This window comes from Thamnophis sirtalis, unplaced genomic scaffold (genome assembly GCF_051295495.1).
Source record: "Thamnophis sirtalis isolate CommonGarterSnake01/CBP01778 unplaced genomic scaffold, rThaSir2_p1.2 scaffold_9, whole genome shotgun sequence".
In the NCBI taxonomy this organism is placed as follows: domain Eukaryota; kingdom Metazoa; phylum Chordata; class Lepidosauria; order Squamata; family Natricidae; genus Thamnophis; species Thamnophis sirtalis.
Window position 1 is genome coordinate 59,456,581 of NW_028261389.1, and position 19,640 is coordinate 59,476,220.

At 37.5% G+C, this 19,640-nt stretch overlaps 1 protein-coding gene across 11 annotated transcripts in view; it reads right to left on the reverse strand.

Annotated features, from left to right (window-relative positions):
• Positions 1-19,640, reverse strand: part of CADPS2 (calcium dependent secretion activator 2) — a 375,792-nt gene that overhangs the window by 216,629 nt on the left and 139,523 nt on the right. For all 11 annotated transcript variants that reach the window (XM_087723665.1, XM_087723666.1, XM_087723671.1 and 8 more), the window contains exons 4-6: positions 14,981-15,061; positions 12,796-13,032; positions 2,745-2,866 (exon numbers count right to left, since the gene is read on the reverse strand). In XM_087723665.1, coding sequence (XP_087579791.1) covers positions 2,745-2,866; positions 12,796-13,032; positions 14,981-15,061 — 440 coding nt within the window. The remainder of the gene's footprint in view (positions 1-2,744; positions 2,867-12,795; positions 13,033-14,980; positions 15,062-19,640) is intronic.

Consider the following 19,640-nt stretch of genomic DNA (forward strand, 5'->3'; position numbering starts at 1 on the left):
GCAGAAGGCCCACACGCATGCGTGGTGGAACTGAGCTGGTGCGATGGCTCATGTCCCCACAGAGAGGGCTCTGAGCGCCACCTGTGGCATGTGTACCATAGGTTCACCACCATGGTACTATACTTTCACAATCAGCTTCTTATTCCTTGAGATGAGATATTACTCTTTAAGGTCTTTGTATGCCTTTAAATGCTTCTTGGGCTAATGTCATTATTCAATACTGAGATGTCTTTAATTGTGCAATGTATACAATAAAGATGAAATGTTTTCCAACACTGTATTATATACTTTGTTAATTGCTTTTCATTTTAATATTTGTTTTGTTCTGTTTCCAAAAATTGCAGTAGGGTATGGTTGTATTCAACAATTACTAAATTAATAATTACAGTTTCCCTTCCAATGCAATTTCTTGATATCTGTTGCATTTAAGAAAATCTGTGTTTTATGATGATCTATGACCAAAATAAATGTGCTGTTTTAAGACAGTACTACAATATTTTAAACATTTAGCAGTTTACTGTCTTCCTCACCATTGTTTTCCAATTATATTGTACAAATTTTAATTGGCTCTGAACATATTATTGCCACTCAGGGGGGGCGGGGGAAGCAGAAATGCATGAATCTGAGACTTTGTGTGTGTATATGTGGTCTAAATGGTCTCAGGTTTAGTTCTGCATACCGTACTTCCTGCACTGTAGGTTCCATTTTTGAAATAGTAAAAAAAAAAAAAAAGAAGTTTCAAAGTACAAATTTATTTAGAGAGAGGAAAAGACACCTTGTCATATTTGCATGCTTATATTACTTTCAAATGGAGTTTTAAACTTGTTTAGCAAATGTCAAGTTCATGGTTGGTCTACAAGGAATTTCGTGACTACAATGTTCAAAACAGCATCTCATAGCACACATTAAAGAGCAGGAGACACTGTTGGTAGTATGTCTTAAAACAGATCTACAAAAGATTCTGAGTGAGGTTTTAACAGAAGGGAAAGGCTTTTGAAGAAAGTATATCACCCCAGAGGCCAATCAAATGAATCAGAAGCACAATTAATTAACTTCCTATGTGTCATCTTTGGAATGAGAGTTCCCTCCTGGAGTCTTTTTTTTTAGTGCATCCTCCAAAAATGAGTTGAAAGAAGATCCAAGAGAAAGCCAACCACATCCCATAATCTTCAACAAAGACTTCACTGAATGAGTTGGATATTATGCGAATTATAACTCACTTATTTGTAGGACTCCAGATTGAAGAAAGTTGTCATATAATAAATTTTATTAGTATTAATTTATGGAATTTTAATTTTAAGCTATGTGTACAAGTTGAATCTCAGCCAAGCAAAGCACGTCTGACTGAATGAATACGTTTATGAAGATCCATCCAGCAACAGAAAACAAAACAAAAGGAAGGCAGAAAGGAAGAAAAAACATTACACATGAAAACCAATCATTTCATCTTCATTATATTTTACCACACGTAGCTTTTAAAATGTAAGTTCCAAAGAGAACACTTCCACATTGAGATACCCCAATTTCATTAAACCTGATCAAAAAGAGTTCAAGGCAGCATACATTTGAACTGAAAACATTACCAATGAATTGATCAAATATTGTCAAATAGATCAATAATATTATCACCCAGCTAGATAGAAGCACTTACCTGATCTTGATTAATCTTGAAAAGGTAAACAGGGTTGGCCTTAGTTTTTATTTGAAAAAGACGCCAGCAGAAAATCCCAGCTTGAAGATTAGACTGGGGAACTGACAAAACTTATGGAAGTAGGCAACACCAAACATCTTACTTATTACATGCAATGTCTATAAAGCAATTGGGGATTGTAAGATTTAATTTATTTTACTCAAATAAGTAAATTTGTGGAAATGGCCTATTTAGTAAATGAAGAATAATCATGATAAATTATGATTCATCCACCTTATTGTGTTTTTAGAGAATAAAATTAAAATGTAATTCTAGAAGGAATGACTAAACAAGATGTGTTTTGCTGTCTTGGTTTCTATGTAGTCATACATTGAGTGGAATGAAATGAAATAAATAAATAAGGGCACCAACAATATTGGACTTCACCCTACAATGTTGCCTTACTCTTGTTCCCAATCCATGTGTTATAGAGTCTTAAGTATTTATCAATGACAAACATTTTCAAGTAGTATTTTCTCCTCCATTATTCTGACACCATCCAAGGGCAGCTCCAAGCTATGTAAAATCTGTTATACATTGCCACTTGTTATGATGGAGGACAAGTAGTGTGACAGTGTCTATAAAGGGGCATTTATTGGCCATTTCAAGTTGGGGTGAGCATCAATGTCATCCATGCAGGGTTTGTGTGTGTGTTTCAAAAAATTAAGAGGGTTCCACAGCAATATGACAAAACCTGTCTCATTGTTCATATGAGCAACATAGACACATTCACAAAAGAGGCAGGGTTTTGCTAATTCTGTTAAGGTAATCATCTTAATTGTATTCCTCCTGTAGATGCTGATGTTGGACATGTCTACCTTCCTCTGTTCCCCTATCAGGCCTTTTCTGCAACCCTTCTGCTATTAACTCCTAGAAGAGATGTGCCAATCAGGCCACCAGTGACCCATTACTTCTGCAAATGAATGACTTGTTACTTTTTGCTAATCTTTACTTCCATAAAGATAAATCCAAATTTAGAGCAAATTTTCCCATGAGACTGAAGGAATCCGCCTTATGAAAAAAGGGAGAAAACCCCATCATTTGAAAATCTTACTGTGGTCTTGAAGCTTCAGCTTGGTCTGTTTGAAGTTTCTCTCCTCCTTCTACTTCCATTGTACAGTAAACAATACGGCTTGGAGCTAGAGACTTTAAGCCTTGAACTTCCATTATAACAATCTGTACAAGAAAAAACCCAGTAAATGTGCATTGGCATAACAGTTTGAAAGTTATACTCAGAACACAGAAGGCAATGTTACCATTGACTAAAAATGTAGGTCTCACTCAGATTTATAAAAATGTAAGCTTATTGTCCCTTTATACAGTTCATTGATCATCATCTTCCTTGCAACTTTGGATTAACCTTTAAAATATATTGATGGTTTTAAACATTGAAGAAGAAAATTACTAAACATTGGAGACAAACAAGTATGCTCTATATTCATGTGTACAGAGCAACCGTCATACTAAGCCTCAGGCTGCGTTTTAAAAATCCAAAAATTCTATATGTAGCAGCTCATACTACATTAGGGTTATATTTGTCCTGTCAGTAAATATATTGCAATGTATAATAAATTATTATAATATTTTAGGATGTAAAGACTACTGTGTTTCCCCAAAAATAAGACAGGATCTTATTTTCTTTTGAGCCCGGAAATAAGCACTTGGCCTTTTTTTCAGGGAGGTCTTATTATTTTTGAGGTGCAGGAGACAGTGAGCGTGGTTACCTCATGGCTGCTGCTGTGTTGCAATGTTTTCGGGGAAGGCTTATTTTAGGGCATGTGCTCAAAAGCCCAATTGGGCCTATTAACCCAGGGAGGTCTTATTTTCAGGGAACAGGGTCTGTTCACCAACAGACTATAAATATTGAGAGAGTAATTGTGGATGCTTTTGGATATGACTAGTGGCCACAAAGCTCTAAATGTATCTTTTTGTACAAATATTACTCACCAGCAAGGGAGGAACAATGCTAAGATAAATAAACAAATTCTTAGTTTGAATCCAAGAAAAACATATGAAGAAACTAGTAATATTTCAAATATATTAAAAACACTGTATCTAGATCTAATCTGATACATAGCAACTGAGTATTAGTATAAACTACTGCATACCCAACTATTGTAAGACTTACCTTGATCTGAGCATAGAACTGTGAACGTTCACATATTAAAATAACACTCATCTCAAGTGCAAATTTGAATTGATTCCAAGATACCTGGAAGTAGCTAGGGGAAACTTAATCTTTAATTGACACCAGAATGCTGCTACAACTGGTGGTCAAAATTCCATTTATTCATATTGCTGGGAAGAATTATGAACACAGTTGAGGTGTCATGTCTAACCAGAGACATATAAAAATATTTTCACACCATTAAACCCAGGATATTAAAGGCCCTCCATATCAACATCTAATTGCCCAAAGTTCCACTTCTAAGTTGAATGTAGTGTTGAAATGTATGTCACATGCTGCCTTAGTGGCTTGCCACTTTAGAAATTGAAATTATTGCCCTTGAAGACAACAAATTAAATTATGACTGTGAAGGTGATTGTTCCTCAACTCAAATTCTTTAAACTGTAATCAATATCATCATGCTATTGGGAAACCATTGTTTTCTTGACTACAGAAATGTGCATTATGACCAGGTCAACTTGCAGAGAGATTTCCCTGATTAGAAAAAGGCACAGTATCATTTCGTTTTCCTATGAAATGGGAGAAAAAGGAGAAACCAAACATCTTGGAAAACGTTTTTGCAAGGAAACACTTCTTTTAAGCAGTTTTTCAAAAACCTCCAGAAAATTTAGTTCATTTACTACATGTTAGCAATTTCTGTACACTTTGAAATTAAGTAAGTTAAATTCATCTTTCCCAGTTATGAAAAGATAAATTGGCCAGAGTGCTTCTAGACCTTCAGGTTCTAGAAATATTCTACGAGTTTTCCACTGCCAGAAAGCCACACAACATGTAATACAGGCAGCCAGTTCTCAGCATTTTATTTTAAAGTTAATACTTTTCTCTAAAATTCTACTGGCATTGTAGTACTGGGAATCTAAATTGAAGCACATCTTCAAAGATTAGGAAGGAAAATAGTTCAACAGATAAAAATAATTTGGAGAATACTGGCTTAAAATGACACCTTGGTTGCACAAATAGACACATAATAATATCTTTTAAAAACAATTCTGGCTTTCTCATTTATAAAAGACTCGCATGTCTATTCAACCTTTCTTTTTCTTTTTCTTTTTCTAAAAAAGATAATCCTATGATAAAGATATATACGTATCTCTATTGAGCTGTAGAACACATACACACACACACACACACTCACTCACTTACACACACACACACACTCACACACACAAACATGCATGCAAACCTACATATATACCAATTATATATGCTCTCTCAGGACTAACCAGTTAGGAGCAAAACACATAAAAGAGGAGAGACCTGTTCACTGGTAACTTTTTTGATTTTGATTTTAATTCCGAGCAGGGGTGGGCTGCTATGGGTTTGTCCGGGTTCGAGAGAAGGAGTCTCCACGCAGTTCATTTTGGATGCGAGGTAAGTGCAGGACCTGCATGGAGGTTTGGGGAGGGGGGAAAACGGGCCTCCCGGAAGGCCTCCGGAGCCTGGGTGACGAAGTTTTCGCCCTCACAGAGGCTCGAAGAAAGCCTCTGGAGCCTGGGGAAGGTGAAAACACCCCCTCCTGCCTTGGTGCAGCAGGCTGACTAGGCCACGCCCACCCAGCAATCAAACAGAGAACCCGCTGCTGAAATTTTTGAAGCTCACCCCTGATTCTGAGTAATTCATCTTGTCACACTGCTAGGTTGTGAAGCAGTGTGGATACCCTTAGAGCAGTAATGGTGAACCTTTTGTGGCTCATGTGCCAAAAGCGGGGGGCGCACAGGGAGGTCATGCCGGATGTACCACACCCATAATGCTATGTGCACAACCCCAGGGTGCATGCATGCACAACCAGCGCCCCCCCCATTTTTGGTGTGCTTTTTTCACCCTCCCCAGGATCTAGAGGCTTTATAGGAGCCTGAAGAGAGTGAATACAGCCCCCGCCCAGAGGCCCTCTGGAGGCTTTGGGAGCTTCCCTGAAGCTTCCGGAGCGTGAAAAAATGGCCCTATGGGCAAACCGGAAGTTCAGGAATGGACTTCCGGTTTGCTTGTAGGGCAGGTTTTAGCCCTCCAGAGCCTTCAGGGGCCTTCAGGAGGCTTCCATGAAGGCTCCGGAGGGCAAATGCATCAGGAGGACGCAACACTCAGGAGGGCAAATAAATGACTCTACGAGCAACCCGAAAGTCCGGTTTGCTCGTAGGATCATTTTTTGCCCTCCGGAGCCTTCAGGGAAGCCTCCTAAAGACTCTTGAATGCTTGGGAGGGCTAAAACCGGCCCTACGAGCAACTCAGAAGTAATAATACAATACAATAGTAGAGTTGGAAGTGACCTTGGAGGTCTTCTAGTCCAAACCCCTGCCTAGGCAGGAAACCCTATAACATTCCAGACAAATGGCTATCCAACATCTTCTTAAAGACTTCCAGTGTTGGGGCATTCACAACTTCTGGAGGCAAGCTGTTCCACTGATTAATTGTTCTAACTGTCAGGAAATTTCTCCTCAGTTCTAAGTTGCTACTCTCCTTGATTAGTTTCCACCCATTGCTTCTTGTTCTACCCTCAGGTGCCTTGGAAAATAGTTTGATTTCCTCTTCTTTGTGGCAACCCCTGAAATATTGGAACACTGCTATCATGTCTCCACTAATCCTTCTTTCTATTAAACTAGACATACCCAGTTCCTGCAACCGTTCTTCATATGTTTTAGTATCCAGTCCCGTAATCATCTTTGTTGCTCTTCTCTGCACTCTTTCTCAAGTCTCCACATCTTTTCTACATCGTGGTGACCAAAACTGAATGCAGTATTCCAACTGTGGCCTTACCAAGGCATTATAAAGTGATATTAACATTTCATGTGATCTTGATTCTATCCCTCTGCTTTATGCAGCCTAGAACTGTGTTGGCTTTTTTTGGAAGCTGCTGCACACTTCTGGCTCATATTTAAATGGTTGTCCACTAGGACTCCAAGATCCCTTTCACAGTTACTACTGTTGAGCAAGGTACCACCTATACTGTACCTGTGCATTTTGTTTTTGTTGCCTAAATGTAGAACCTTATTCTTTTCACCATTGAATTTCATTTTATTAGATAGTGCCCAATGTTAAAGTTTGTCAAGATCCTTCTGTATCTTTAGCATATCTTCTGGAGTGTTGGCTATTCCTGCCAGCTTGGTGTCATCTGCAAATTTGATGAGTTCCCCATTTATTCTCTCATCCAAATCATTGATGAAGATGTTAAAAGTCCTGGGCCAAAAACAGAGCCTTGTGGTACAATTTGCAGAAAAACTCAATTGAACCAGTACGTTTTAGTTTTGAACCAAAGCTCAGATTCGAAAAACAAATGTATATTAGAAGTGTCCTGAGTTGGGAATGCTAAAAAACCAACCCATTTTGTGATCTAATGTTTCCCTGGGGAGTTACACCCAAGTATATCTTAGAATTTGCAGAAAAACTCAATTGAACCAGTACGTTTTAGTTTTGAACCAAAGCTCAGATTCGAAAAACAAATGTATATTAGAAGTGTCCTGAGTTGGGAATGCTAAAAAACCAACCCATTTTGTGATCTGATGTTTCCCTGGGGAGTTACACCCAAGTATATCTTAGAATTTGCAGAAAAACTTCCCTCCATGAAGATGCAGTTCCATTGAGGACTACACATTGAGTGCAGTTGGTCAGCCAGTTACAAATCCATCTGGTGGTGATGCTGACTAATCCACATTCTTCTATTTTATCTAGTAGTAGGTTATGGTCTACCTTATCAAATGCCTTACTGAAGTCCAAGTAAACTATATCGACGGCATTCCTCTGGTCCACTAATTTTGTCACATTACAAAGAATGCAATAAGATTAGTCTGGCATGATCTGTTTTTGACAAACCCATGTTGGTTTTTGGCTATTACTTTGTTTGCTTCTAGGTGTTCGCTAATTCGTTGCTTGATTATCTTTTCCAGAATCTTTCCTGGTATTGAGGTCAGGCTGATAGGTCTATAGTTTCCTGGATCTGTTCCCCCCCCCCCCTTTTTTTGAAGATGGGAACCACATCAGCTCTTTTCCAGTCCTCTGGTAGTTCCCTGGTGCTCCAGGATCTCTGAAAGATATAGTTCAGTGGTTCTGAGATCTCGTCTGCCAGTTCCTTCAGAACTCTGGGGTGTAATCCATCAGGTCCGGGTGATTTGAACTCGTCTAGGGTAGACAGGTGCTCACTTACCATTTTATTCCCTATTTCAACTTGTGTTCTTAATCAGATTTTTGTGGTGCTGTTTTTGATAGGTTGGACTGTTTTATCCCTTGGTGTAAAGACAGATGCAAAACATGAGTTAAATAACTCTGCTTTCTCCCTGTTGCTTGTCACATTCTTGCCACTTTCTCCCAGCAATGGACCAATTGTTTCCTTAACTTTTTCCCTGTTTTTAACATGTTGGAAGAAGCTTTTTTTGTTATTTTGTACTTTTGTGGCAAGCCTTTCTTCACTGTGAGCCTTAGCTTTCCTCACTTCAACTTTACATGCTCGGGCTATTTACTGATATTCTGCCTTAGTTATGTCTCCCTCTTTCCACTTTTTATACTTATCTTTGTTTTCTTTCAATTTGTCAGAGAGTTCTTTATGCAGCCAGGGTGGTTTCTTTTGGGAACTGTTACTTTTCTTCTTCATTGGTATTGTGCTAGACTGGGCTTTTGTAATCTCAGTTTTAAAAATTTTCCAAGCTTCTTGAGTTGTTTTCCCCTTGAGGATTCTCATCCATGGAATTTTTCCCAAGCTCTCTCTAGGTTTATTGAAATTAGCTCTCTTAAAGTCCAAGACTCTAATTTCACTTTGTTCTACTACTTGTGTTTGCATAATGTTGAATTCCAATATTGCATGGTCATTTGCCCCCAGGGTTCCTGTGGCTTCAACACCTTCTATCATTTCCTCTCTGTTAGTGAGAATTAAGTCCAATATGGCTGATCATTCAAGATAGTTCTCATCATTGTTGTGCTCTATTTCTGTAGAGAGGTAATTATTTCTTATATATAGTGCAACTCCACCTCCTCTTTTATTTGGTCTATTTCTTTTAAATAATTTTAATCCTTCTAGCTGTATGTTGCATTTGTCGGTTTCATTCCACCAAGTTTCTGTAATGGCAACAATATCGTATCTGCCATCTTTTAATTGAATTTCTAATTCGCTCTGTTTATTCCTGTGACTTCCGGTTTGCTCATAGGGGCATTTTTTTTGGCTTCCGGAGCCTTCCGGAAAGCCTCCTGAAGGCTCCAGAGGGCTAAAACCGGCCCTACGAGCAAACTAGAAGTATGTTTCCAAATTTCTGGTTTGTCCATATGGCCAGTTTTTCGCACTCCGGAGGCTTCAGGGAAGCTCCTGAAACCTCCAGAGAGTGAAAAATGGCATCAAAAGAAGGCCGAAGTCAGCTGGCCAGCACACGCATGCCAGCTGACAGGGCAACACCTCACATGCCCAGACAAAGGCTCTGTGTGCCACCTGTGGCATGCGTGCCATAGGTTCACCATCATGGCCTTAGAGTGATGCCAATGTCTGCCCAAGAAATATGGTGTTGTCTTCTTTATGAAACATTCCGGACTGAATTCTATTCTTGACTGAACATCACTTTTAATGTCTGTAGCTCATTTAGCGTCCGACACCATTTACTTTGATTCACAAATAGCTTGTGAACCCATTTCAGATTTATGAACTGTAAAACAGTTTATTTTTGCAGCATAATATAGAAGTACTCAAGAAAACGACATGTGAATTTGGCCCACAAATCTGTTTATTCAAACTGCCAACAGAGTGACAAAGGAGGCAATTGCTTTATAGAACTAAATCCCATTACTACAAAATAATCTTTGTTCCTCTTTAAAAAAAAAACCCCATTCCTGCTGGAGTTGGAGCTAGTGGCCTACCCTTCACTTTCAGCAGTAGTGATTTTATTCTCTTGAAAAGCGTAATGGAGGTGACAAGTTGAATAAAAAAAGAAATATTTGTTAAACTTTTTCTCATGTTAACAGAGGAATGCAACTTTGCACTTGTATTATCTTTGAACAATAAGCAAAGCGTAATGAAGATGCTATAATTTTATAACCAACACACATATATGTAAAAGTTCAGTGAAAATATCAAGAATTTAGATCAGGAATAGGAAAAGACTATGTTTCAGACTTCTGGGGCAGTTATTTAAGCCTTTTTTAAAGGGTGTATGTGAAGCAATGAGAAATCATATGGCCCTGTTACAAAACATATTTTTGTGAAGCTTATTCTCTGGTAACATTGTACTGCTAACTAGGGCATACAAAACCTTTGCCAGACCAATTTTCGAATAAGCTTGTGTGCCTGGAATCCACATTGTATATCCGAAATTTATACAATCAAGTGGGTCCAGAGGTATTTCATGAGAAGAATACTCTACTCCTCTTCAGAGGTGGGTTCCTACCAGTTCGCACCTATTCGGTAGAACCGGTTCGTCAAATCTACCGAACCGGTTAGAAGAGTTTCCACCAGTGGACCCGGAAAGCAGGCCACACCTACAGAAGAGGTTCCAAAAATTTTTGAAACCCACCACTGTCCTTGGATATGATTATTCTACACTATCATGCTCATATTTATAAAACTCAGAGCCTCTGTGAAAGGTAAGGATGACTACTGCACTTGTGGTGCAATCAGAACAACACCCGTGTGTTGAAGTTGTTTTAACGCAAACCAAAGATGCCTTTTAAAAAACAAGTTTACATCATATTCTTATGTATGCCAGTGCTGTGTGTGAGGTAATTTAAGGTGGTTCTGACAAGTGTCATCGGCATCTTCATATCCGGTCACATGGGCAGCAAGCCACTCCCATCCGGTCACATGGGCAGCAAGCCACTCCCACAAAGGAGGCCACACCCACAGAGTAGGTTCCAACAATTTTTGAAACCCACCACTGCTCCTCTTGCTCGCAATAGAATCCCTTACGCACTAGACTCGAAATTTTGGGCTTGGACAACCTGGAACTATGCTGACTACGGTCTGACCTAAGCACAGTACACAAAATTGTCTGCTACAATGTCTTACCTATCAACGACTACTTCAGCTTCAACCTCAATAATACCTGGGCAAACAATAGATACAAACTCAAGTTAAATTGCTCCAAACTCAATTGCAGAAAATATGATTTCAGCAACAGAGTGGTCAATGCCTGAAATGCTCTACTTGACTCCGTTGTTACATCCTGAAATCCCCACAGCTTCAACTTTAAACTGCCTACTGTGGACCTCACCCCAATCCTAAGAAGCCCATAAAGGGGGCGTGCATAAGTGCACCAGCGTGCCTACCATTCCTGTCCTACTGTCCTCATTTATTTGTACTCATTTCCTTTGTTCATGTCCATGTTTATATTTATACCTGTTATCTTGTACATGTTTGACAAATTAAATAAATAAATAAATAAAAATAAAGAAAGAAAAGAAAGGCTAGCATTAAAGCAAAAATCTAGAGGTCCTAGACTTTAAACTGAAATGCAAGTCCAGAGAGCGTGGTTTTAGTACACAGAGTTGTACTGGCCTTCAAAAGCATTAGCAGCATTCAGAAGTGCATTGTTGACAGGCATAATTTTCTTTTCACTTCCTCTGAATCCCAAATTCAAGAGATGTGTAAGGATTGCCATATTTATCAAAGGAGACAAGAAATGGTCATAATAGTAAACAAAATTGTGCGTCCCTGCACAATAGGAAGAGGATTTAGTTTTGTTTTCATGCTAATGTACAAATGTTCCCTACTTATTATATCTACCCAGACACTCTAGTAGCAATCTGAAGGACTGTTATTTCTGAATAGGTCCTAAGATAATAGATAATAAAAAGAAGCAAAGTGAAATAATTTAAACAAAATTCAGCATCTGGTCCAACAATCTTCATCACTTTTCTCTTGTGTTAAGACAATTACCATGCCTTAGAAAAGGTTAACATGACTTCAACATAAAGGATGATCTATTCAAATGAGATTAACCTGACATTAAAGGCATTAAGTTTGCATGCTTCCTTTTCTAATCATTTTTGGAAATTACTTTTAAACTCCTTTTCAGCTATTAGGGACCTTTGGATAGACATGTTTTAAAGAATCAGGTGAATTTCCTTCAAATGACTATCAAAGGGAATTGTAGTTACAAGAACTGGAAAAAATGGAGGGAAATAAACAGAAAGTGATTAAAACTTTGATTTTAGAAAGTTACAAACTGACTAAGAGTCCAGATAAATTTGAAATAGGATTTTTGAATTAATTATACATAATCCTTCCCATGGAAAAATGCTTTTCTTTTGATACTTTAAAAAAAATAAGACAAGACTTTAAAAATTGGACACTAAAAAAAATCTAGGGGATTAAAAATGAAATAAAAGAAATTAGGTTTTAGGACATTTAAATAATGTCCTAAAGATCAAGGTAGTTAAAAGTAAAAAAGTAAAAAATAAGGAATATAAAACTGGTTGATTTGAACCATGTTAAAGTAGATACATTGTTGACTCTGGTAAGACTTAATGGACTTTTGCTGATATCAGGTCTGAAATGATAAAGCTTCATGTATTTGTTTATAAATAAGAAATAGGACAGGAGGAAAGGGATTATTTGTTGTATTTTAAGAAGTGGTAAGTTATTTAAATTGTTTATACTTATGATAAAGAAGAAAGTCATTTCTTTATATATTATTCTTTTCTTTTTCCCCCCTTAATTTTATATTCTTATTCCTGTCCTTTTTTTCTTTTCTGCATCTTCTCCCCATATTTTTTCAATTTTTTAGTTTGTATAGTGTTTTACTGTTAGAATTGTAACCTTTAATAAAATTATTAAAAAGAGAGATTAGCCTATTGCTTGCTAATTCAAGATAATTCAAGATAATTCAAAATACAAGATAAATAGCACACTTCTAGGAATTTTTAAAGGAACCACAGTAAACAAGTCCAAGGAGTTAGGAATATTCCTAAGTAATTTAAATGTCAGCAAGTATTATATGAAAAATATACTTACCTCCAATGTGAATGATAGCACCACATCCGATTTTGACAGCTGAACCTCATTTTCATCTCCTATGTCCAAGAAAGCAGAATTCTGTGATCGCTTTAACTTCTGTAATTTAAACTCTGGTCCACCTTTAGAAACTGGAAGACTTTCCAAATTTGCCATCAGCAAATTCACTGAAGACCGTAGTTCTTCTATAAACATGTGCTCCATTTCTTTTGCTATGAACTCTGGACATTTTCTTTCCTTGAAAATATTTTTGAAAGTTCAGTGTCACTTTAGGTTCTAAACTCCTAGACAGATAAACACAACCCTGATTAATTGGTATCTTGTTTAATGTAAATATAAAATGTATCCTTTAGATTATTAACCTGAAAAACTACAGAAGCCACTTTAAAGTGTCAATTAGATCGTAAGAAACAATGTATCCCAAATAATGCAATTCAATTTAGAAATGTTCACAAAATAGAAAAGGATTGTAAGAAACAAAAATGAAACATTCTGATAATAAATCCGAAGTAATGTAAAATGACAGATCATCATTTCTTTAGCTCGAACCTAGTAGTATAATTCAAAATTTAAAAGTACTTCCTCAGAAAAAAAAGGAATGACTGGTTATTGAATCATTTTGCTTTTATGGCACTTTTTATCACCAGCATTTTACTCTACAACTCATTAGTACTTAAAACATTCTCCATTAATGTTTAATATTTAAACAGAACAGTCAAAATATTTCTATTTTGTATCACTGGTTCCAGGGTCATATAATAATAATAAATCAGATGAGGCGGCTGAGGTAAGCGAACAGCTATTTATTGTGTAACAACAACAGGTAACTATATACAGAGAGAATTTAGCACCTCGCCCTGCTTGACAGCTATTTATACGGGAGCTGCCACGCAGGGCGACCAATAGGAGTGCCTCTAGCAGCCCGCGCTCAGCCAGCTGCATCTTAGCCAATCAGGCGTGGCTAGGCTGTTGCCAGCTGTCAATCGTAAGTCGAGAACTTGTGGCCAGTTGTACGTTGAGGACTTTAGGACCAGTTGCAAGTCGAGGACTTAGCAAAAATAATCAAAACTGATCTGATTTCTGGGGTTATCTGTTGGAAATAAGATGTCAACCATTTTATATGTCTGCAATTCTTTCCCCAATTTCTTGATTTGGGATGGTAAACTTTGCCATGAAATCTGAAGCAACAGAGTCCAGTTAACAGTCCAGCTGTTAACTAGTTCAGTTCAGTTCAAGAGAACTGAAGACCAAGCAATATTAGCATATTTCTGGATTACCTGAAGTTGTATCATCATATATAGAAATATTTCGTGAAAAAAAATCCTATTGACACATATAACACCAATGGCCTATCTTAATTCCCAAAGATATCTTAGGTGTCTTCATTATCCAAGTAGGGCTACGCCCCTATATTCTCTGGAACTCTTCAGACTGTGCATTGCTTATATTTCTTTTCTTTTAACAATAACAATAGCAGTTAGATTTATATGCCACATCATAGTGCTTGACAGCCCCTCTCTAAGCAGTTTACAGAATCAGCATTTTGCCCCAAACAATCTGGGTTCCCATTTTACCAATCTTGGAATGACGGAAGGCTAAGTCAATCTTGAGCCGATCAGGATTGAACTCCTATGAGTAGAGTTAGCCTGCAATACTACATTCTAACTACTGCACCACTATGGCTCTTTTCTTTCTGCAATTATGTATGCATGAGACTTAGCGTATGGTGTCAATTAAAATGATCACTTCCAAATTATACCTAGCAGTGGTGGCCTTTACAATAGACAACTAAACTATTCATTTAGCTGACTATAGAAGAAGCTGAAGCTTGATTTTTGACCTGTTTTGCCCTCACTCTTTTCCTCTTTTCTCCTTGAATGCCATGCCTTTTGTTTGGCAAACCTAAAAGCAGAAATTGTCAAACATTTTATGATAAGGTCAGTTTAGCAGTTACAAAAATGTGCCATCTATTAACAAGACCCACAGCCACTAGTAGTCATCTATCAGAAAACAAGGTTTATCCAAATGAACTGAAAAGGCAAGATGAGAAGGGCAAATGCAAGAAAAGGCTGTTATAAATCCATGTAGTTTGTTCCATTGGCTGCCTGGGACTCTTCCCTAAATAATCAGCTTCAAACCTATTTAGGAAAATTTATACTTCTCAAAACAAGAAATTCAAACTTACTTTTGCCATTTGATCAGCCATTTGGAGGCGCCCATCAAGCTCTCGTCTGATCTGGGCAGCTTGCTCATCTGCATTGTCCAACTTGCATGAAAATTACAGGAAAAAAAGGGGATGGAAAATGTTCACAATATTAAAAATGAAATACTAAACAAATACAACTTATCTGGCATTTTCATAAATAAAACAACCCAAGAAAATAATAACAAGATAATATCACTCTGGATTTTTTGTTTGTTTAAATCTTGTAATCTTATTATATGATCTATGGCTGTGGTGGTGAACCTATGGCACGCATGCCAGAGGTGGCATGCAGAGCCCTCTCTGTGGGTATGCGTGTCATTGCCAGCTGCTCTTCTGGTTTCCGGCATGGCCAGTTGGTCTTCGCAGGGGCCGGGGCGCTGGAAAATGGCCTGAAAAATGGCCAAAAATACGCCAAAATCTTTGGTTACTACACCATCAAAAATCAAAGACTGCTTGTTCAGGGTTTTTTTTTTTTACATTCTTGTGATAACATTTATTTTATTAGCGTATATTGTTTCTTCTGTTTTTGCTTTGGAATAATTGTTATATTACTTCTATTACACTACTTGACTACCAAAATAAACCAAGTAATGGGATTATAAATCTTAAAAATTATTTACCAAATTTATTGGCTGCCAATCTTACCACAGGGTAACAAAATAAAGAATGCCTGCTCATAAAAAAAAAACATTAGAGATTAGGCACATGACCTAAAACCACCAATTATTTATTTTTTAAAAAACATTTACATAATCACCCATCTTTTATCAAATTTATGGCCCATTGAGACAAAAATATAATTTAATTTCTAGAACTTTTAAACCACATCAACCCAGTATGATCCACAGGCAGGAATAATGGAGGTGTAATCTAAAGGTATCATAGACTATATGAGACAGGGGAAAGGAAGGTACACTACACTGTTCCACTAGAACTGTTTATTTAAAAAGTGTCCATTGACAAATTGTTCTAAATAACTGGCAAGATATATCTTTGGCTTTGTCCTCTATGTTCTTCAGCAGATAAAAATGAGCCTTGGTTACCATTTAGTTACTAAAGCACTAATTAACATACAGTGTCCCAACCTTTGCTGCAAACTTTATTCATGCTTTTTCTCATTTTAGACAATTGTCTTCCAGTGAAAAAAATAAATATAGGTGTGGTGGTTAGGTACATGAATCAAAACAAAGACATGCAAAAATGCTTCGGTGAAAAGGGAAAATAAGGAGTAGAAAGACCAGTTCTTCAAGGTCAGAACATAATTATAAGCTATAAACAGGCATTTAATGCAGTTTGATCCAACTGAACTTGGACCTGCTTAATAGGACTTGCAAGCTCTAATTTTTTAAACTGAAACTTATATCTCCTATAACCCTATCAGTGACGGGCAGTGAGGTTTATGGCTGGTGAGGCAAGCGGGCTAAAGCCGCCCTATACCAGACACAGCGGCAGGGTGTTCGGATGCCCCGGCGCTGTGTCCGCCATAGAGGCAGGACACCTCTATGTCGGACATAGCGGCAGGGCGGCATTTGCTTCTAGCAAAGTCGCCCTTCCGCCCTGGCGCTAGAGACAAAAGCCGCCCTGCTACTATGTCTGACATAGAGGTGTCTCGCCTCTATAGCAGACACAGCGCCGGGGCGTCTGAACGCCCTGCTGCTGTGTCCGACATAGAGGCATCCCGCTATGTCCCAAAGCCCTGCTGCTATGTCCAAAAGCCTTGCCGCTGTGTCCAACAAAAAAAAAGTGACAGCCCGAGCGCCAGCAGAGGCGGGTAAAACACACACAAACACACAAATTACTTGCAATAATACAATTACTTACAAATTACATTAATTTTGAATTCCTCCCCCTCCCTCCGACCCACATACCTTTTCCAGCTGTTTCACAGAGGATTTCAACTCTGTTCTTGTCTGCCATGATGAAAATGTAAAAATGTAAAAGGAAAAAGGCAAGAGCTGCTGAGGTCAGGCTGGGTTAGCTGCTGCCAGAGTCCCCAATGGATGACTCTGCTTAACTGTTAAAAAAAGCCTCTAAAAAACGCCCTCTACAGGAGGAGGCAAGAGAACCACGTGCCTCATCTACATAACTCTGGCTTTTGGCTTTTAACTCTGCTCGAGTGATTATAAAGATAGACTAAATGAGGCACGTGGTTCTCCCGCCTCCTCCTGTAGAGGGCACTTTTTTAGAGGCTTTTTTAAACAGTTAAGCACTAAGCAGAGTCATCCACTGTGACTCTGGCAGCAACTACCTCAGCCTTTTTCCTTTTACATTTTTTTTTCTTTTCATGATGACAGTGGTGAGGCCCTGCCTCCCCTGCCTCCCCTGACTGCATGTCACTGAACCCTATCCCTAACTCTAACCCTATATCTATGGTCTTAGGGCAACAATGTCCTGAGTATTCTTTCTGATAAAGGGCAGAAAGTACCTGTAGTTATGTCTTCTCAAACCAATGGATTAGATTGGGTTGATCTCCCTATTAAGATGATGTAATTTTGGGAAATAGCAGAGTTTTCCTGGAGTACTAAATCATATTTAGAAAACCATATTTTCTAAATATCTGCTAAAGAAAGATAATATTTCCCTTACATTCTACATCTACTGTCTCTTTTTCCCCAATTCATTTCAGTCTGCTTTCCTACAACTTCATAACATCATTTCTCTTCATTGCCTTTCACATGGTTTTAAGAATAATTCCAAAAATAGTGCAAACAAACTATAAATACACATATTCAGTTGCTATTTTCCCCCGTGGGAATAAAAAGATTTTAAAACAGTGCATCAGTAATTTTTTGCAACATAAAAATAGAATATAAAATTTCAACAAGCTGCAGAATCTCACATAGGTCTGTGCAAACTTTAAAAATAATTCAAAGAAATTGATACTGTCCCATCCTGTTATTAGTCTATGAAAAAAAATTAAGAGATTGGATTGGGAACTAGAGGAAAGATCAAGCTTTGCCTCAAATACCTGTTTATTATTAAAATTGGTCAAGCAAATGGTCAGAATAATACCATCAGACGTTATTTTAGTATCAATACTATGACTGCTCTTCATTTTGATTTGTATGGTGATTTTACATGTGGAATTAGAATATTAGAATCACTGTCATTACTGAAGTAGAAGTCTAATCAATCTCATTATGAAATTAAGATAAACACAGCTATTCTTGCCCTTCCAGGTTTCATTTTAAAATGAATTTCAGTAGTGTCCTTTAGACTGTTCTGCATGATGTCAGCGTGAGATAATTTTACTAGTAAAATAATATAGAAATGTAAAACTTTTATATAAAGCTTGGAATGAACCAATCGGTCAATTGCTACAATATGTTCAAATATCATGTAAAACAGTTCATAGTTTTACACAGTAAAATTCAGTATAATGAGATTCAGCATATTCACAAATTTACATGATTCTCTCTGGTACATGATAAAGAGATCCTAAACTTCTAGATTAGCAGCTGTCTTTATGAATTGTATTTTGAGATTGTAAGGATTCTTTGAATTAAGAGTGACATGGTAAATTACGATTAACTAAAAATGAAAACAAAATTTCTATGCTTTATGCAGGTTCCTGGATAGGAGGGAAGAATCTGGGGAAGTTATGCTGAATAGTTTAGCATTACTTCTCAAACCAACCAATCCTGAGAGGGAAGCACAACAAAAAAAGGCAACCCAACATTTATTTCCTAAGAATCCCACTGAGGAATGTTAATATTCTGAAGCAGCTCTTTTATCTTTACACATTGGCCGTAGATTGTTTACATCCAGTTCCACGACTGAAGCGCATAAGTAGGTGAACAGCTCCCCAAAGTACAATTGTGACAAACATTACATTAGCCTGGTCTATTGCACTCTTGCCACTGGTAGGGTGCCTAGCTGTACAAATTTAATTAAACCAACCATAGCAATGAAACTAATACAGTTTAATCTGCTAAAATCCAAAATAATGGAAAACAGGGTGAATAATCTCTGCTCAAAATGAGAACCAGCAAATTAGTTTCTACACTTCATTATGCAGAAAACCCTTCTTTTTTTCCAACATAAAAGTTAAAGCTGTAATGGACTCTTCAATTTACTTTTCAAGTCAAAGTAGGCAAAGTACGCAAACACAATGTAAAGTTCTAAGGTAGAGTTTCCAGGATCTAAGGAGAGTTTTTTTTGCAACAGTATACTTACTGCAAGGAGTGTGAAAATATCTGCAGTATGAAATTAAGTTTTTATTACCTCCATCAAACAGATAGAGCCAACTTATGTTTAAACCAATAAATATAAATGATAAATTGTGCTCATTCATAACTGCTCTTGGTTAGAGTGTTAATGCGTAACCAAGGTGTACTAAACAATTCTAAAACTACACATTTATTCTAGCAATTTTTATCAGTTCATCTTAAAACTAATGAAGGAATTAAACACAGCTAAATTATATACAAAACCAGGGTGACAATACATCTTAAATTGTGAAGACTGCCAAATTACAGCAAGCTACTTGTCTTGGTGACTGACAAATGCCTTGCTATGCAAGTTTTCAATAGCACAGTGAGAGCAGGCTTCTCTATATGGAAGCTCTATTGTGACCAATTGTTCTCAACAGAGGTAGTTGCAACAATCTGCAGTTTTAATGTTTGCAATCTGCAATTTT